The following is a 20,000-nucleotide window of genomic DNA, read 5'->3' on the forward strand; positions in this document are numbered from 1 at the left end:
AGCAGGTATAATTATCAAAGGAATTTGTGTATATTGGGATGGTAAACTCCAGGTTAGAGTTTCACATGTTCCTTTCAGAGTCTCCTGAACCAGAACCTGTTTCAGATATCCATGGTAAACATTTAATTTAATAAAGGGTCTATGACCCAGTCTATAGTTCACTTCAACTGAGGATTCCACACTATTAGTCTAGGATGTCTGAATTCCACACTATTAGACTAGGATGTCTGAATTCGCTATACTAGACTAGGATGTCTGATTGAAGTTAACACTATTAGACTGGGATGTCTGAATTCACTATATTAGACTAGGATATCTGAGTTCAACACTATTAGACTAGGATATCTGATTGAAGTCAACACTTCGACTACCCTGGTTGGAGGATGTCTAATGTAAGTCATTATCATTGGACTTGCATGTCTGATTTAGGTCTGATTTAATGTAGGAATGAAGCGGTGTGAGGCCACATTGTACACTGACATCTTGTTTACTGTATCAAGTCATGTGGTGTTAGTGGTATTAATAAAACCAACAACGATAGTCATGATTATTAATACTAGGGTTACGATGATGATGATGTATTATTATTATTATTATTACTACTATTATTATTATTATTATTATTATTATCAATATTAGTATGATGCTGATGATGATAATATTATTATTAATAATAACACTAGCGTTATTATATTATTATTATTATTATTATTTCATTAATACAAGTATTATGATGATGATATTATTATTATTATTATTATTATTATTCATTCTAGTATTATGATGGTGCTATTATTATTATTATTATCAATAATAATACTAGTATTATATTATTATTATTATTATTATTATTATTATTAATAATAATTCTAGTATTATGATGGTGCTATTATTATTATTATTATTATTATTATTATTATTATCAATAATAATGCTCGTATTATGATGATATTATTATTATTATTATAGTATTATGACGGTGCTATTATTATTATTATTATTAATACTAGTATGATGATATTATTATTATTATGGTGATATTATTATTACTAGTAATAATAGTAGTATTATGATGATGTGTTATTACTAATAATAATAATCATAATAATAATAATAATAGTATTATTATGTTGGTGTGCTATTATTATTATTATTATTATTATTATTATTATTGATACTAGTATTGTGATGAGGATATTCTTATTATTCTTATTATTATTATTAATAATATCTGTATTATGTTGATGAGTTATTATTATTGTTATTATTATTAATACTAGTATTATGCTTTTATTATTATTAGTAGTAGTAGTATTATAATGATGAGTTATTATTATTAATACTAGTATTCTGATGATAATGATGTTTTTTTTTTTCAAAAAGAAAGTACAATGGTTATATATATATTATGTGTGCACATGCAAGAAGCCATGGTTTTCCTCTCTTAATGATGAGAACTTAATTTAATTACACTGTAGTTATTTACCTCCACATTCATTATTTAATCGAATGGCTTAATCTGACCTTGTTTGCACAGTGGAAAATAACATAATTAACAAACATGAGTTAGTAGCTTTAATATGGCATATTATTAGAATCATAGAAAATAATGTAATGATTTACTGCTTGAGTTATTCTAGACAAACAGCTGTTGTGTGAATTTGGGTTGGACCATTTAGCTCATAAATATTACATTATGAGACTTAGGATCAATGAAATTACCCTTCATAACAAACCCCACATTTAGACATTAATTACATTACAACATTATTCTGTTGCATTGTGAAATGAAAATAATTGTCTCCTGTTAAATAATGACGTCCTCCTGTCTTACTGTCTGATACTGAAGGGGTTCAGCACTGGGCACTGCAGCACACACACACACACACACACACACACACACACACACACACACACACATACACACACACACACACACACACACACACACACACACACACACACACATACACACACACACACACACACATACACACACACACACTCACACACACTCACACACACACACACACACACACACACACACACACACACACACACACACACACACACACACACAGACAGAGTTGTCTAAAAGTCTTAGGTCACCAGATTTTCTTTTAGCAATGGTATATTGACAATAAATAATTATGTATCCATTTATTCATTATTTAAGTTAATTATTAATTATGTATCACTTTATTAACATTCAAACAGAAAGTACACGAAATATGTGTACACACACTTTTTTTTTTTAAACAACACAATTTTCAGAACAAAATTGCTTCTACAGGGTGAAAAGTAAGTATATAGTGTGACCTTCCTTGGCTCTAAACACGTCTTGAGCTCTTTTGGTGAGATTGTCTAGGTCTATTACACCAGGTTACTTCAGCACAGAGTTCTTTAGATTTAGGTCGTCATCTCCTGCTACGGCTCACGTGTGAGGGGAGGTCACACTAAATACTTGCCACTGCCTACAGAAGTTTATAGAAGCTGTTCTTTTCTGATTTTTTATCTGTTTTTTAATATTCCATGCACATTTTCTGTATTTTCTGGTTGTATTGTAATAAAGAAACTGTGAAATAAAGAAAGTGAGAAATAAATGTTTTTGGTCATTCTACCATCACTAAACAACAAATCTAATGGCTAAGACTTTTGCAGTTTTATGCAGTACTGTATATTCTAAACACACACACACACACACACACACATATATATATATAAGAGAACTGTTCACATAGTGTTGTCCCAACAGTGCCCTATGGCCTTATTTTATCTGCTAGAACGTTTCCATCTTCTGATAACAACAACACATGACGACCTCATTCCTTACCTCGCCCAAGCTATAAAAAAAAGAAGCGAGAGGGACCTGGGCTTTTGTTCTCCAGTGAGCGGCGACTGGTGTGAGCTGTGCACACAGCTGTAAATAACTGTGCACACAGCTGTAAACTGCACACAGCTGTAAATAACTGCACACAGCTGTAAATAACTGCACACAGCTGTAAATAACTGTGTACACAGCTGTAAATAACTGTGCACACAGCTGTAAATAACTGCACACAGCTGTAAATAACTGCACACAGCTGTAAATAACTGTGTACACAGTCATTTGTGTGTAAGAAGGTTCATTGCTAAGGTTAGACAGTTAAAAAATACTTGATTAGCTACCGTAGGCAAACAGGATAAGATATTAAAATAAGAACTTTAATAAATAGGCATTATTCTGGAATTACAGTACCTGTAGTGTACTTAAATGAATATTTATTCCTTGGCTATAGGCCAGCCAGGAATTTTCCCTGATTGATCTGTTTGTGGATGAGTAAGTCTCAGTGATCAGCTCCATATGTCTCCTCACTGTGAGATGGAAGTCTACTGGCACTCTCGCCTCTGGTTTTTTTTCTTATTCATTAATTAACATATGTTTTCCAACTTCCCAAGGTCTTTATTTTTAACAACTCTATTTATTTGGTTGTTTGTTTGTTTGTTTATATTTGTCATTCCTGCATGGGTTTCACTGGCTTGCATTTCTCCAGTCTCCATCTTGGGAGAGTTTCTGTGTTGCCCAAGCCAAGAGTGTTTCGGTTTGCACAAGTGTTTGGATATAATGTCTTCAGATTCATTTTGATCTTCCTTCATCTCACCTCAGGTTAACCCCTCATAGTAAAAACCAAATGTTTGTGGACTTTAGTTGCTTCCATTGTTTGGAGTTTCCTGCAGGTTCATTCCCGTTCCCATTGCCACAGGGTGTTTTCGGTTGGCTTTGGTTTTGTCTGAGCCCTCTGCCAGTGTTGTCTGCTAAAAGTCGCTCTGCGTTCAGCCTCATCCACCATCTCAGCTGCATGGCTTCTTCTCCACCATTCGAGCACTTTTGGATGGATCGTTTTTGTTTCTTCTTAACCTTGACCAAACCCTTCTCACCAAACAACTTGAGAATTCTGACCGATCTGATTTGATATTCAAATCCAAATAGCAGATTAAGCAGATTTCTCCAATCAATTATTTAAATTACATTTTGCCTATTTTGTACTAAATTTACTAAAACCAAAATCTGTTACTAATACAGCTGTTTAAACCAAACCTTTGTTGTAACTGTACTAACAACCATTTTTGTGTCTGAATCTCCCTTACATACTAAAGTACTAACCGACTTCCCTCATCCCTTAATACCTTAACTCTTACCTGTATTGCCCCGGGTTCAGGAACTGCCCCCTGCCCCCATACCCCTGCTTCCCCATCCTAATCAAAATGCCCAGAACTGCCCCACCATCCTGGATTGCTTGTTACTTGCTTTTGGAGAAATCCTAATCCTAAATCCTGTTATTTGACTACCTCCTGTTTTTCTTAAATCCAAAGAGAAATTATGGATTGTCATCAAGCTGCCAGCCACCTGTGCAAAGGTCCTCTGATATAAATTGAAAAAAATAAAATTCAGTGTATTTGTTCATGAATGTGTTGCAGGTTTTAAACTTTGAGTGTTTACTGTTTACATATTTATTTGTTTTTTAATGAATGTGATACTGATGATGGTTCTTGTTCTATTGCTCTCATTCTGTATGTCAGAGGTAAGTTATAGTGATGCCATGGGAGTATTTGTCTGGCTGAACACAGCCTGGGGTGCGAGGTATTCCAAACACAGCCTGGGGTGGGTGGTATTCCAAACAGAGCCCATAGTACACACCCATCAGGTAAGGCAGATAGCTTCATATCAAAAAGGGTTATATTGGTGTGAAATGTTTTGCTGTAACTTCACGGATGCACTGGTGTTCACTGTAGTTTTATGTCAGTCAAAACTGCAAGGGACTCTGCTGTCCAGACAGCAAGTGGGAGTTCATTCCACCATCTTGGATCCAGAACAGAAAATAGTCTCCATGCTTGTCGTCCATGAGACCTGAAGCACGGTGTTTCAAGCTGAGCTGTACTTGAGGTTGGAAGTACTCGATGTATGGATCGGTCTTTGACCTTTGACCTCATGTATGGAGGGGCTGGTCCTTTTTTGGCTTTGTAGGCGAACATCAAGGTTTTAAATCTGATGCATGCAGCTACTGGAAGCCAATGAAGGGAGTGCAGCAGTGGACTGATGTGTATGAACTTTGGAAGATTGAACACCAATCATGCTACTGCAAGTTGTAGAGGTTTGATGGCTCTTAGAGGAAGACCAGCAAGTAGCGAGTTGCAGTAGTCAAGCTTTGAGATCATAAGAGACTGCACAAGCACCTGGGTAGCTTCCTGTGAGAGAAAGGGCCGAATCCTTTGTATGTTACAAAGGAGGAATCTGCAAGACTTGAGTTAGATTGGGTTCAATTTGAAACATGAGTTGAGAACTGGTTGTCCAAAGTTATGCCCAGGCTACGGACATAACTTTACCTGCAGACAGCAGGGTTTACTAGGGTTTAGTAGGCTAAATTGAGATTTTAAGTCCAGTTTGTTTGTTTGTTTGTTTGTTTGTTTTGTGGTTGTTGTACATTGTGGTATGTAATTGAACCCACCCTTCTCTTTGCATTCATCCATGACAGTATCAGTGGAATGTCTTAATGCAAGGTTTGGCCTGACCTGTAAAACCATGAATACTGTAAAACCCAGACTACAGTAAAACCATGATTACTGTAAAACCCAGACTACAGTAAAACCATGAATACTGTAAAACCCAGACTACAGTAAAACCATGATTACTGTAAAACCCAGACTACAGTAAAACCATGAATACTGTAAAACCCAGACTACAGTATGCAGTGCGTTTAATCTTCGCAAACACAGCTGTGGAGAGATGCAGATTGGCTTTAAGACAGATAAGATAAGGACACCAGGAGTGTGTGTGTGTGTGCGCGCACACATTTTTGTGCAAACACAATGTTGGAAATTAGCACCAGCAGAATGGTTTTGTGTAATTTGCTCAACATACCTGCCACGGTGGCGGTTAAATAAAAACAGCATTTACAAACAAGCAGTGCAGTTTGTGATTATGTCTCTCAGTGCTACCTGAACAGGAGCCTTGTTTCATCTGGACACTTTAACATAGGAGACATAGAACTAACTAGCAACTATAAAACTATATAACTAGTGGTTATAAAATATTAACACTGTAGCACTTCCCTGAACACTACCCTCTTATGAAATGTGCACACAATCACAAAAACATGGCCATTTTGAATTTGCAAATGACAGTACAAGTAATGTGTCATTTTTGTCTATTTACTAAATTTAAGATTAAATGTAGAAGATCACTATCTTGCTGTTGTGTAATGGAATTAGCTAGCCAGCACATGTACTTAACATAAAGCTAATGATGGCTATCTGCTGTCATTTAGTTTCACTTTTCATTATTTTGTTATTGCTATTTTGTTCATAAGAACAAGGGAATAACCACAGAGAGCACATTCATGACTGGGAAGCAAGCCGAGAGATTTATTAAACACATTTAGCTGAAGTTGAGAGGAAAAACAAGAAAGTGACAATTACACAACCTGATTGGCGGCAGTCCCAGTGGCAGGCGGACAAAACGGTTCATTTCCAAGCCGTGTTTGCGTGTGTGTGTGTCTGTGTGTACAGTGTAGCATTCTCAGCCTCTTTTTCCAAAGTAGGGCCAAACGGTTCTGATTATGGACAGTAACTATGCCAATAGTATTTCCACCCAATCACATTTCGGTAAAGAACACTGGTTTTCTGTCTATGGTAACAGCCTTAGTAACTGGTCTGTCCTTAGTAACTGACAGTCTCGATGTTTTGGCTCTTGCCTCAGGGCAGTACATATAATGGAAATTATGGTTTACTGTTTGATTATAAGCCACAGCAGGAGTGGGTTGTAAAAGAGAAGTAATGTATTTTCACACTCGCTTCTTGGCAGGAATCCATGCTAAAGTGCTAATCTCCTCCTACTCTTTAGTATGATCAATAGCTAACCATTCTGAAATCCTTATTAAAACACCACTTATTTGTGTAGCAGGTCTCAAGACGAGAGAGGTGGAACCATATCCTTTGGTCTTTGACAAACACCTGCTGTCACATGCCGTTAGTCTGTCATGTGTCTGCTGTTCTGCTCACTCAAATGCTTCCATCAGGCCAATTCTGGATACACTTTACAATGTTACGCTTACTGCAACCGTTAGTCTGTCGTGGATGATACGAGATTGGAAGAATGGCCTGTCAGCTCACTTTTAATATATATGAAGTAGGTTCTGCAAACTCCCAAAAACCAATGCATCAATATGAAATAATTATCTCCGATCTGACAGGCGATCAATTTTCCTGTATTTATTAGAATAGCCCTTTGACAGCAAGATGGAGAATTGTATCTGAGAAAACCAGCTTAATTGTTCTGGTGTGATTGTGGGTGTCCTTTAAGGTGCCTTGAGCCTCTCCACAGTTTCCTACTGCAGATCCAGAGAGGTCAGGACTGTGTGGCTGTATGACTATGGGGCTGTGGGTGTATAGGGCTATAGGGCTGTAGGTATATAGATCTGTAGGTATGTAGGACTGTGGGGCTGTTTGACTATGGGGCTGTAGGATTGTGGGGCTGAATGACTATGGGGCTGTAGGCCTGTGGGGCTGTAGGACTATAGGGCTGTATGACTATAAGACTGTAAGGCTGTACATATATAGGGCTGTTGGACTATAGGGATGTAGATCTATAGGTCTGTAGGACTAGGTCTATAGGGCTGTAGGACTAAAGGGCTGTAGATCTATAGGTCTGTAGGACTAGGTCTATAGGGCTGTAGGTATATAGGGCTGTAGGTATATGGGTCTTTAGGGCTGTAGGACTATAGGACTGTAGGCCTATAGGGCTATGGGTATGTAGGGCTGTAGGTATACAGGGCTGTAGGGCTGTAGGTATATGGGGCTGTTGAGCTGTTGTACTATGGGGCTGTGGGACTATGGGGCTGTGGGTATATAAGTCTGTAGGACTATAGGGCTATAGGACTATAAGACTGTAAGGCTGTAGGTATATAGGGCTATAGAGCTGTTGGACTATAGGGCTGTAGGACTGTAGGTCTATAGGGCTGTAGGTCTATGGGTCTGTAAGGCTGTAGGGCTATGGGTCTGTAGGTCTATGGGACAAAGTGAGACAGGGAGATGGTGAGTGTGAGGAGTGAGAGAGGGTGTGAAAATATGAGTTATACAAAAAATATGGTAACATTTACGATCATAAAGTAAATACAATAAGCAAAGTTTATTGATTATTCACTCATCAGCTACTATAAGAAACATCTACCTTGTAAGTTTACAGTTTGTTCACTTCGCTCAGTTTGGCTCCTCTAGTCCCTTGTTATTGGTCAGGTTTTGAGCACAGGGCTGCTATTGGTTAATTTAGCTTTGGGGGCAGACACACTCCCAACCCAGCAGAAACACTTGACACACGTGTACAAACCCCAGTACCCATTCCATCACACAGACATACATACACGCACATGTGCACGCACACACACACACACACACACACACACACACACGTGCCATCTCATTGGTAATGGTGTGTTGAGAATGGCTGTGGTGAGAATATGCTGTGGTGATAGACTGACCAGAGCCGAAGACTGAAGAGTGGTAAAATGCATCTGTAAGACAGATGTGAGAAAGATGTATCAAACAAAGCGGCCAGAATAGGATGCACGAGTAGGTATTAGTGATAAAGTGTCTGTGAAATAAATTCAGTAAGTCCTGTGGTCTGTACTGGTCAAAATGGTTTGTACTGGTCATGGTGGTCAGTACTGGTCAGTAGTGGTTAGGGTGGTCAGTACTGGTCAGTAGTGGTTAGGGTGGTCAGTACTGGTCAGTAGTGGTCAGTATCCATTGATCCATTACAGGACTGCTTACAACAGGACTGCTCCTGTCAGGGCTGTTTTACTAGTTTATAACTGCGTTGCTTACAGATATGTTGAAGAGAGGGAGAGAGAAATGAATGTGTGTGTGTGTGTGTGTGTGTGTGTGTGTGTGTGTTGGCAGGCTGTGAGACAGGTGGTCTTAGCAGATTGTGGCATGTATGCAGTGTTAATGTAGGTGTGGTTAGATCTTGACCACCTGTCACAATTTTATGGCTCATAATTAGATTTCAGTGGCCTTAACTTTCATCATATGCCTGGCAGACTGGAGAAAAACATGGATATTTAATTCATTTACACCACACTCGCTATTTGTAGTCTCTCGTCATGGGATTAATGTGGGTGCATGGCCTCCTGAGGCTTCTGCTTGTGCACAGAAACAAGCAATTCCCAAACCTCCTCCTGAAGCCTCAGCCCAGCCAGAGCTGGCAGAGTGGAGACGCAAGGAGTCTTCAGCAAAGGGTGGAGACGCAAGGAGTCTTCAACAAAGGGTGGAGACGCAAGGAGTCTTCAGCAAAGGGTGGAGATGGAAGTGTGGGGTGGTGCAGCCACACCGATCTCTCTTCTCTGACCAAACAGACAGGGGAGCATGGCAGGTCACCTCCCGGTCCCCTCACCTGCTGACCCGGCACAGTCTACTGTTGCCATGGCAGCAGGTCATCTCTCTGTCCCCTCATCTGCTGACCCGGCACAGTCTTGGCCGTGTGCCAGCACTAGCATGACTGGAGGTCTGGTTCCTGAGGACCAAAAATCAGAGGGGCATTATCCAACATTTATTATGTGAATAACATGACAGAGAAGCACTGAGACTGCAGTGTGTATTTAGACAGAAGCCTCAAACTCCCTGACTGACACCAGACTTTCACCTATGAAACTGCACAGATGTTGCATGTGCATATGGAACCTTGTATATGCAGGTGTGCCGTCTTACATATAATATCGTGTGAAGCATCACAGTCCACAAAAGCCTACAATAGCTTTTTTATTATTGTTATTAGAATGCCTAGTTATACTACTAGATTGTTGTGTGTGTGTGTGTGTGTGTGTGTGAGAAAGAGAAATAACATTACAACAGTGTTTTTATTATCAATGTTATTAGTAATCTGGCATATGTGAATAGTAATTTTTGAAGCACAGTTACACTGTCTTCAGAATGGTGTGTGTAATATTTTAGATGTGGAAGTTAATGCATAAAGGTTTTGATGACAATAATACATGGTTGTGCAATATATATTTATTTTACTATAAGAACAAAAAATGTTTTGTACCGAGTGGCGTTCAAACCGTAGCTGCTCAGTACGAGGTTATTATCCATCACAGCGGTTCAGCTTCCCGTTGTGCTACTAGCTTGCTAATGTGTGTGCGTGTGTGAGCACTGTCACTCCTGAAGCATGTCTTGAAGTTGTGTGTGAAACGTGCTATACCGATAAACCTGCCTTGCAGGCATGACGCTGGGAATTTTCAGGCTTGTACGGTTTCTGTGGATGTGTGCAATCACAAGACGATGGGCCCTAATCACTCCAGAGCAGAAGAGAGGCTGCTGGCTAGCTGGTTTGCCTTATTAAATTTGCCTTAGCTTTAGTCATTCTAGTGCCAAGCGTGGTAATATCTGTCTACAATGCAAAGAAATTTTTGCCGTAATTCATTAGACGCGACAGGGTGTGGGATTGGGCCCAGAGTTGAACACTAAACTCACGGTGGTGACGATGGGCTCTGCCACCTAGGTTAGCTGCTCGGTTAGCAACTGTGTGATGGCTACGACCCGCTGTGCCATCCTGAGGTCGAGAGTGGGGCCTGGGTGCGTTATTTACTAGCAGCACTCCATAAGTCATCATACATATCAAACAGGCGGAGGGAGGAAAGGAGCAGATGAGATGTGAACACTGTGCCTTCAACAGGAAAAGGTGGAAAAAGCAAATTCAAATAAGGACTGTGAATTTATTTTCATGTAACATTTTAAACTACCAGTGAGAAATAATCACTTCATATGAGCTGCTGTGCGGTTATGACTGGTGTACATGAAGTTGAATTTCCACAAATGAAATGATTTGACTCATTTTTCCATATTACTGTGCTGTTTATTGTGGGGATATGTGTAATGTGATATTTAAATATGCTTAATGTGGTATTTGTGTGGGAAATGAGCAATAACCTCCCTGTTGTCCCATTTTTCAGCTGGATCTGTCGTTCAGGTGGCTGGCAGCTGGTGTTCTCTCCTCTCGTTAACATCTCACTACTTAATGCTGGACTCGTTAATACCGTGTTCGCCTAACAATGGAGGCCAGGCCAGAAACAAGCCATGCCAACTCCATCAAAATGTCATCACAGCTACAGTGGCCCTTGCCAAACACTTGCCTAATTACCCGGCCTGTTTACCCACTGGGTTGGACTGCTTCACCCAGAACCCCAGCCCACCTTGCCCACAGAGTGTACTAGAGTTTGAAACTCCATTCTAGAAGCCCCTGAGTCCAGTAGGGCTGCGTGTGCCCCCTGAAATGCCAGGAAAAGCTTTGTGGTGCCACACACCTTACTGTCAGCCCGAAGGAAGAATGACTTCCCTTTCCAAAGAATGTTCACGTCAGATGGTCCATGTTCCAGAGGAGATTCAAACCGCTTTGTTCCCCCCCTCCCCTTCATGACAACAACAAGAGAATTTGCCAAATTTCGTGGCAAAAAAACTATTACAATGTTTTAATTCTATTATAATGTTTTAAGCAGAATTAAAGGCCCCAGACATCCTTAGTCCAAGTTTTCTTCAATCTTTATTTTTATTTATGTTTTACACTAAATAAAGGCATGTTTAGAATTACAAGTCTCCAAGCATGTTTACCTTGAACCCTAATGAAAGGGCACTGAGAGACCACCCTCAAGACCCCCCTTCTGAAAGCAGAGACCCCCGTATGTCCGCGCACACTGCCTGGACAAGGACCAAAACAACAGACATAAAAATGAGTTGCCCTGTCTGAAGGGGAGTACGGATAGCAAAAGCCAAATTGTACAAACAAAAATCAACGTAAAACGACAACATGGTATTAAAAAATAAGAAGGATGAATGAATGAAGGAACAAATGGTCACTGGGAGATTCTGTAAAGTGCAGTTACTAAAGACTTTCGTGTCCAGACAGAAGGCATTTGTAGACTTTGTAGCACTCTGCAAGTTTAGTTCCAGTGTGTTATCTTTAAGGGTGAATCACTCTTTCCAGAGAGAGAGAAAGAGAGAGTGTGTGTGTGTGTGTGTGTGTGTGTGTGTGTGTGTGTGTGTGTGTGTGTGTGTGTGTGTGTGAATCCAAGGGCAGATGGGTTGAATGCAAGGGTCCCTGTAATGCTCAAGGTTGACGAGGTGAGAAGTTTTCAAAAGACACCAGCACAGCAGATATGTAGGGAGAGATATAGATATGTAGATATGCAAATATGTGTGGAGATATGGAGATATGGAGATATGCAGATATGTGTGGAGATATGCAGATATGTGTGGAGATATGCAGATATGTGTAGAGATATGTAGATATGGAGATATGCAGATATGTGTGGCTATATGTAGATATGTAGATATGCAGATGTGTAGGCATGTGCCAGACCGGAAAATGTTCTGTCAGATAGAGCTGTCTGTTAAAAATTCTGTCAGATAGAGCTGTCTGTTGAAAATATTTTGTCAGATACAGCCATCTGTTGAAAATATTCTGTCAGATAGAGCTGTCTGTTGAAAATGTTGGATAGAGATGTCTGTTGAGCAACTGAGAGCATTTAACACCAGCCCTTATCTTCTGAGTTTTTAATTGAAAGGTGTCGGGGCAGGTTTAGCTGCAAAGGACAAATATGTAATTGTTATTCAACACAAGAATGTGATTGCCAAGGGTGAGGAATAGTAGTATTATTTTAAAAAGTCACCCTGCTTTTAAAGGGTGTGGGGGCAGGCATGCTAGAAACAGGCTGGCATGCTCGGAAAAACATCCAAATGCAAATGCAGTGGCATATTTTGGCTGCTCTGGGCCAGGCCAGTGCGTTTGATCCGGCTGCGTGAGTTTCCACACGGCAGATGCCACATTACACCCGGGAACCTTTTACTTTCCCTCCAGCCAACACTGTGAGGGTAATTAAAGCTCCAAGCACTGTCAGACTGCACAAGCAGGGCTTTCTGGCACGTCGCGAGCCTTCCCGCGTGGGAGAACCATTTACCAATTACCACAAACATGAAGGAATGCTTTGATTGGCCAGCGTTTTCTCCTTATTATTGAGCCAAGTCAAGTTTGCAGATTCAATTAAAAATACCTAATCGGACGCAGAGTGAGAAGAGCTCCCCTGTGTGAACGGTGGAGGTCCACAGAAACACCACCTGCACGGCTTTTCTCTTTCTGCTCTTTCTGTTTGCTGTAGTGCTTTTGAAGTATAGTGAGATAGAATATATATTTGTATTCAGCATTGTTAGTGTTGCCATATGTTTATTAGTATATCTGTGTGTCCTGAGAGTTTAGACAGTAAGTGTTGTGTTATGAGTTTAGACTGTTTAGTTGTGTTATGGGAATTTGGACTGAGTGTTTAGTTGAGTGGGTCAGTATGATATGCAGGGTTGGTATGACACGTGGGGTCCTTGCAGCTGTACTTTACAGAAACTCCCATCAGTCCCAGGACTGTACGACTGGGTCCTGGCAGGAAGCAGAGTAGCGAGAACAAACACTCCACTCCTGACCGGTGTGTAATCCAGCCTCTTCCTCTCCTTTCCTTACCTTCCTCTTCGTCCTCCCTTTTGCTGGGGATCTCTCTCTCTCTCTCTCTCTCTCTCTGGTGGACTGGGCCCAATAACAGGTGACCATCTCAGTGGATGGTATCCTGACCACCACTGGCTACACCCAGGAGGACTACACCATGCTGGGCTCCGATGATTTCTTCTACATCGGCGGAAGCCCCAATACAGCTGACCTGCCTGGCTCACCAGTCAGTAACAACTTCATGGGATGCCTCAAAGATGTAAGTGTATATGTGTGTGTGTGTGTGTGTGTGTGTGTGTGTGTGTCCACTTGTTTTTTAATCAACTAAATTCCATATCAATTTATTTAGTAAACTTATTTTGTTTAGCATCTTGACAGGAAAATTAAAAATTGATTTCTTCGATTGTCTCTGGTACTGGCTGATTGTATCGTCTGCACCCTTGTGCGCACACACACACACACACACACACACACACACACACACACACACACACACACACACACTCATGCATAAATACGCGTACACACACACACACACACACTAAAGAAAGCAGGAATCTAGAGAAACAATGAATTCAAAATTATCTTTTTAATGGGAGTGGGATCACTGTAATCCTACCAACTAAGTGCACTATTCTGTGTGCTGTATTCTACGTACACTGTTCTACGTGCACTACTCTATGTCACAGCTAATACTGCGTGGTATCACAGGGGAAAAGCTAGTATACGAATGACATTGCCATGCACACCTGACCCCAGTACTGCATTCAGTCACATGTGCACAATAGAGTGTGTCTAGTAAAGGAGTGAAGAAGTTCTTTTAAATATTCACTTATGCAAATTAGATTTCCCACTGGAGCAAGTCTTTGTCCCTCAAATATAAATTGTTTTCCTCTGAGTTTTAAATTATAATTAGTTGTTATTTACAGCTGAGACCATTGTAGAGTATTAAGAGTCCTTTATGATAGCAAGAACTTTTGGAATGACTTTCAGCTATTTGGATACCATAATATGTGTATGGCCATAGCCAACGTTTTGAAAGAAGCTTTTTTCTTATTAAGATGAAAATAAATGAAGTTGAATCCTCTGATCAATGCTGAATTAAACAAGATCAGTCCATGCAAAACCATGGAAAACCCTTTCATCAGATCCAGCTATGTTTAATAGGTTCTGTGTCCATAACTCAGTCTTGGAGGGTTGTGTTGCCCTTATCCAACACTTCTGTGTTATGGCCAGCTGTCACACTGAGCTGAGTCCAGTGTGTTTCTTCCTAGGAAAACCCAAGAACATTTAATGCATTCCCAGATCCACTGGGGATATTGAATGCTGCTGCCTTAAATCTGTTGGGAATATTTTGAACTTCTGTCCTAAACCCTTTGGAGAGTTTGGGGAACACTACCCAAAATGCACTAGGAATATTTTATACTGTTGTGCATAACGCACGAGGAATATTGCAAAATGGTGCCCTGTCCAATGTTGATATTGCAGATCACTGGCCATAATCCTTTTCCAGTGCAGGTAAAATGCCACTCACTGCCCCCTGCAGGTCATTTACAAGAACAATGACTTCAAGCTGGAGCTCTCCCGGCTGGCGATCGAGCGCGACCCCAAGATTAGTGTCAACGGTGACCTGGTGTTCCGCTGTGAGGATGTGGCTGCTTTGGACCCTGTGACCTTCGAGACGCCCGAGTCCTACATCTCTCTGCCACGCTGGGACACCAAGAAGACCAGCTCCATCTCCTTCGACTTCCGCACGACGGAGCCCAGCGGGCTGCTATTGTTCAGCCACGGCAGACCCCACGGGGGCAAGGAACAGCGTCCCGGCCGTGAGCTGAAGACAGACTACTTTGCCATGGAGCTGCTGGATGGGTTCCTCTACCTGCTCATGGACATGGGCTCAGGCAGTGTGAAAATCAAGGCCAGCAACAAGAAGGTGAATGACGGAGAATGGTGCCATGTGGACTTCCAGAGAGAGGGGAGGAAAGGTGGGGACGCACGCACGCACACACACACACACACACACACACACACATATGGACAAACACACACATGGAAACACGTACACAAAAACACATACATGGACACAAACACACACAGGAGCACACACGGACACATGCACACAGACGCACACACTTTTACATATTCACAAATGAAAAGTCCTAAAGGGGATGTTATGGGACCACACACAAATCTGTCACTCAATGACTTATCCTGCCAATAGCTACCTCCATTTGGTGTAATCGGCTAATGGAGTGTTAAGGTGTGTGTGTGTGCGTCTGTGTGTGTGTGCGTGTGTGCGGGCGTGCGTGTTTCACATCCTGCAGGGAGTTAGTCCTGCCCTGCTGTAATTGCATTTTAATAGACAATTAGGAGAGCATCATAAATCTCACTGATACATCGAGAGAGAAGCTGAAACACACATACACACACAGCAATATACTCAAATACACATGCGTTCACACACAGAGACATGCGCACAGACACACACATACACATGCACACAGTCAGGAACACACACTTTTCTTCAGTGCATGCGAATGTACGCCCTCTCCCCTCTATATTACTCATCTCTGTTTCCCACCCCGCCTCCCCACCCCATCAGGATCTATCTCAGTCAACAGCCGTACCATGCCCTTCAACTCCAATGAGGGCAGTGAGATTCTGGACCTGGACAGTGATATGTACCTGGGAGGCCTCCCTGAGACGCGGCAGGGCCTGGTTCTGCCCCCGGAGGTTTGGACGGCCCTGCTTAACTACGGCTACGTGGGCTGTGTGCGTGACCTCTTCATCGACGGCAAGAGCCGCGATGTCCGCCGCCTGGCTGAGATCCAGAGTGCGCCTGGTGTCAGCAGCTTCTGCACCCGGGAGCTCCAGAAGAGATGCAGCAGCACCCCCTGTGGCAACGGAGGAGTGTGCAAGGAAGGATGGAACAGATACATTTGTGACTGCATGGGGACCGGATACCTCGGCAGCAACTGTGAGATAGGTGAGTGAAAGGTCTGTAGCTGAGGGTGGAGGTTGGTTTAAGGTAGTGTGTCTGTAGGTGAGGGTGGAGGTTGGATTAAGGCAGTGTGTCTGTAGCTGAGGGTGGAGGTTGGATTAAGGCAGTGTGTCTAGATGAGGCTGGAGGTTGGATTAAAGGGGTGTGTCTGTAGGTGAGGGTGGAGGTTGGATTAAGGCGGTGTATCTGTAGGTGAGGTTGGAGGTTGGATTAAGCAGTGTGTCTGTAGGTGAGGTTGAAGGTTGGATTAAGGCAGTGTGTCTGTAGGTGAGGTTGGATTAAGGCGGTGTGTCTGTAGATGAGGTTGGAGGTTGGATTAAGGCTGTGTGTCTGGAGGTGAGGTTGAAGGTTGGATTAAAGCAGTGTGTCTGTAGGTGAGTTTGGATTAAGGCGGTGTGTCTGTAGATGAGGTTGGAGGTTGGATTAAGGCTGTGTGTCTGTAGATGAGGTTGGATTAAAGCAGTCTGTCTGTAGGTGAGGTTGGAGGTTGTATTAAGGCTGTGTGTCTGTAGGTGTGGTTGGAGGTTTGTTTAAAGCGGTGTGTCTAGGTGAGGGTGGAGGTTAGATTAAGGAGGTGTGTCTGTAGATGAGGTTGGAGGTTGGATTAAGGCAGTGTGTCTGTAGGTGAGGTTAAAGGTTGTATTAAGGCAGTGTGTCTGTAGGTGAGGTTGGAGGTTGGATTAAGATGGGGTGGTGGTTGGATTAAGGCAGTGTGTCTGTAGGTGAGGTTGGAGGTTGGATTAAGGTGGGGTGGTGGTTGTATTAAGGCAGTGTGTCTGTAGGTGAGGTTGTAGGTTGGATTAAGGTAGTTTTTCAGTAGGTGAGGGTGAAGCTTGGATTAAGGTAGTGTGTCTTTAGGTGAGGCTGGAGATTTGTTTAAAGCGGTGTGTCTGTAGGTGAGGGTGGAGTTTAGATTAAGGAGGTGTGTCTGTAGGTGAGGTTGGAGATTGGATTAAGGCAGTGTCTCTGGAGGTTGGTTTAAGGCAGTTTGTCTGTAGAGGAGTGTGGTGGTTGGATTAAGGCAGTGTGTCTGTAGGTGAGGTTGGAGTTTGGATTAAGGTGGGGTGTCTATAGGTGAGTTTGGGGGTTGGAATAAGGAGGTGTATCTGTAGTTGAGGTTGGAGGTTGGATTAAGGCGGTGTGTCTGGAGTTTCGTTTAAGGCAGTGTGTCTGTAGGTGAGGTTGGAGTTTGGATTAAGGTGAGGTGGTGGTTGTTTTAAGGCAGTGTGTCTGTAGGTGAGGTTGGAGGTTGGATTAAGGTGGGGTGGTTGTTGTTTTAAAGCAGTGTGTCTGTAGGTGAGGTTGGAGGTTGGATTAAGGAGGTGTATCTGTAGGTGAGGTTGGAGGTTGTATTAAGGCAGTGTGTTTGTAGAAGAGGGTGGTGGTTGGATTAAGGCAGTGTGTCTGTAGGTGAGGTTGGAGGTTGGATTAAGGCAGTGTCTCTGGAGGTTGGTTTAAGGCAGTGTGTCTGTAGGTGAGGTTGGAGGTTGGATTAAGGCAGTGTGTCTGTAGGTGAGGTTGGAGGTTGGATTAAGGCAGTGTCTCTGGAGGTTGGTTTAAGGCAGTGTGTCTGTAGAGGAGTGTGGTGGTTGGATTAAGGCAGTGTGTCTGTAGGTGAGGTTGGAGGTTGGATTAAGGCAGTGTGTCTGTAGGTGAGGTTGGAGGTTGGATTAAGGCAGTGTGTCTGTAGGTGAGGTTGGAGGTTGGATTAAGGCAGCATGTCTGTATGAGGTTGGAGTTTGGGTTAAGGCATTGTGTCTGTAGGTGAGGTTGGAGGTTGGATTAAGGTGGGGTGGTTGTTGTTTTAAAGCAGTGTGTCTGTAGGTGAGGGTGAAGGTTGGATTAAGGCAGTGTGTCTGGAGGTTGGTTTAAGGCACTGTGTCTGTAGAGGAGTGTGGTGGTTGGTTTAAGGCAGTGTGTCTGTAGTTGAGGTTGGAGGTTGGATTAAGGCAGTGTGTCTGTAGGTGAGGTTGGAGTTTGGATTAAGTCGGTGTGTCTGTAGGTGAGGTTGGAGGTTTTATTAAGGCGGTGTGTCTGTAGGTGAGGGTGGAGATTGGATTAAGGCAGTGTGTCTGTAATTGAGGTTGGATTAAGGCGGTGTGTCTGTAGATGAGTTTGGAGGTTGGATTAAGACATAGTCTCAGTTTCATGCACCCCAGGTGGGAGATGTGAATGAGCTGACCCTTGGTGAGGTGAGGCAGACAGGGGGAGTAACGCTCAGTTAAGTGGGTGTTACGGTGCTGTACAGTACATCTGTTTGTATTGGGGGCTTAATGGAAAATCAGAATCACCATAATCTGCCCTACAGTTAGTTCACTGTCAGAGTGTGACAAATGTTTAGAAATGGTTTAATGTCTTAATGGGTGTGGTCAGGTGTGTGTGTGGGCAAGTACAGGGTGTGGAAAGGTGCAGGTGTGGACACGTGTAGGGTGTGGACAGGTATGAGGTATAGACAGGTGTGAAGTGTAGACAGGTGTAGCTGCTAACAGCTGCAGAAGTGCTAACACACACACTTAGAAAACCCTGGTGTGTTGGGATACGGCACGTTACTCTATCCCATCCCTGCCGCACGGCAAAAGGGAGATGTGGGATAATCAAGCCATCATGGAGTTGCTGCTGGACAGAGCGGAGTGATGAGGCATTTCGGAACCATCTGCATGGATTCTGAGATGGCAGCCGACACATCGTGGACCGCCTGTCCTATGATGTGGCAGTCAGATGGGTTTGGGTTAGGACAGGTGCCATCACACTCTGAATGGCTACCTGAGGAATTCTAGCGGGTCGAAGGACCCCGTTTTTTGGCTTTTATTAAAACAGCAACGTAACGCATTGTAAAGCACAGATTATGAATTCTGGACAACACAACTAAAATTGACTATGGAAGAAATATTGTGAGAATTCTGTATTTTTCGACTGTGTTTACCGGCTTGTGGCATCAACGTACTGCGTCTTGCAACACTTTGCATTCCATATCTGGATCGTGTCTGGTTACTTTGGCCAGATTCTGTTTCCAATTCTCACTAAAATGCGTCTCCAGTGTGATCATATGAGATCCAGTTTTACTGTCCCATGTAAACAGCACACTAGCGCAGACATCATTCACATTACTTCCTACTGTAAACGTGGTTCCTCACTTGCTGTTACCAGTGTATTATACACTGGCACACATGGAAGAACCCGTTGAGGCAGAGAACCGTCTGCATCGGCAGAGAAGAACACTTTGATTTGCAGCTGCTTTCATTTCTGCTGTGGTGGACTACACCAATACTGTCCACAACACCACTACTGTCTAAAACACCACAACACCACTACTGTCTAAAACACCACTACTGTCTAAAACACCACAACACCACTACTGTCTAAAACACCACAACACCACTACTGTCTAAAACACCACAGCACCACTACTGTCTAAAACACCACAGCACCACTACTGTCTAAAACACCACAGCACCACTACTGTGTCTAAAACACCACAACACC

General features: G+C 42.4%; 1 protein-coding gene across 1 annotated transcript in view; it reads left to right on the forward strand.

The window, feature by feature from the left end:
* LOC113589578 (neurexin-2-like) overlaps positions 1–20,000 on the forward strand; it is a 590,991-nt gene that overhangs the window by 292,184 nt on the left and 278,807 nt on the right. Inside the window, 3 exon segments of the mRNA XM_035530023.1 lie at positions 13,614–13,775; positions 15,063–15,501; positions 16,119–16,502. Of these exon segments, the coding sequence (XP_035385916.1) occupies positions 13,614–13,775; positions 15,063–15,501; positions 16,119–16,502 (985 nt within the window).

Source organism: Electrophorus electricus, chromosome 9 (genome assembly GCF_013358815.1).
Source record: "Electrophorus electricus isolate fEleEle1 chromosome 9, fEleEle1.pri, whole genome shotgun sequence".
Taxonomy (NCBI): domain Eukaryota; kingdom Metazoa; phylum Chordata; class Actinopteri; order Gymnotiformes; family Gymnotidae; genus Electrophorus; species Electrophorus electricus.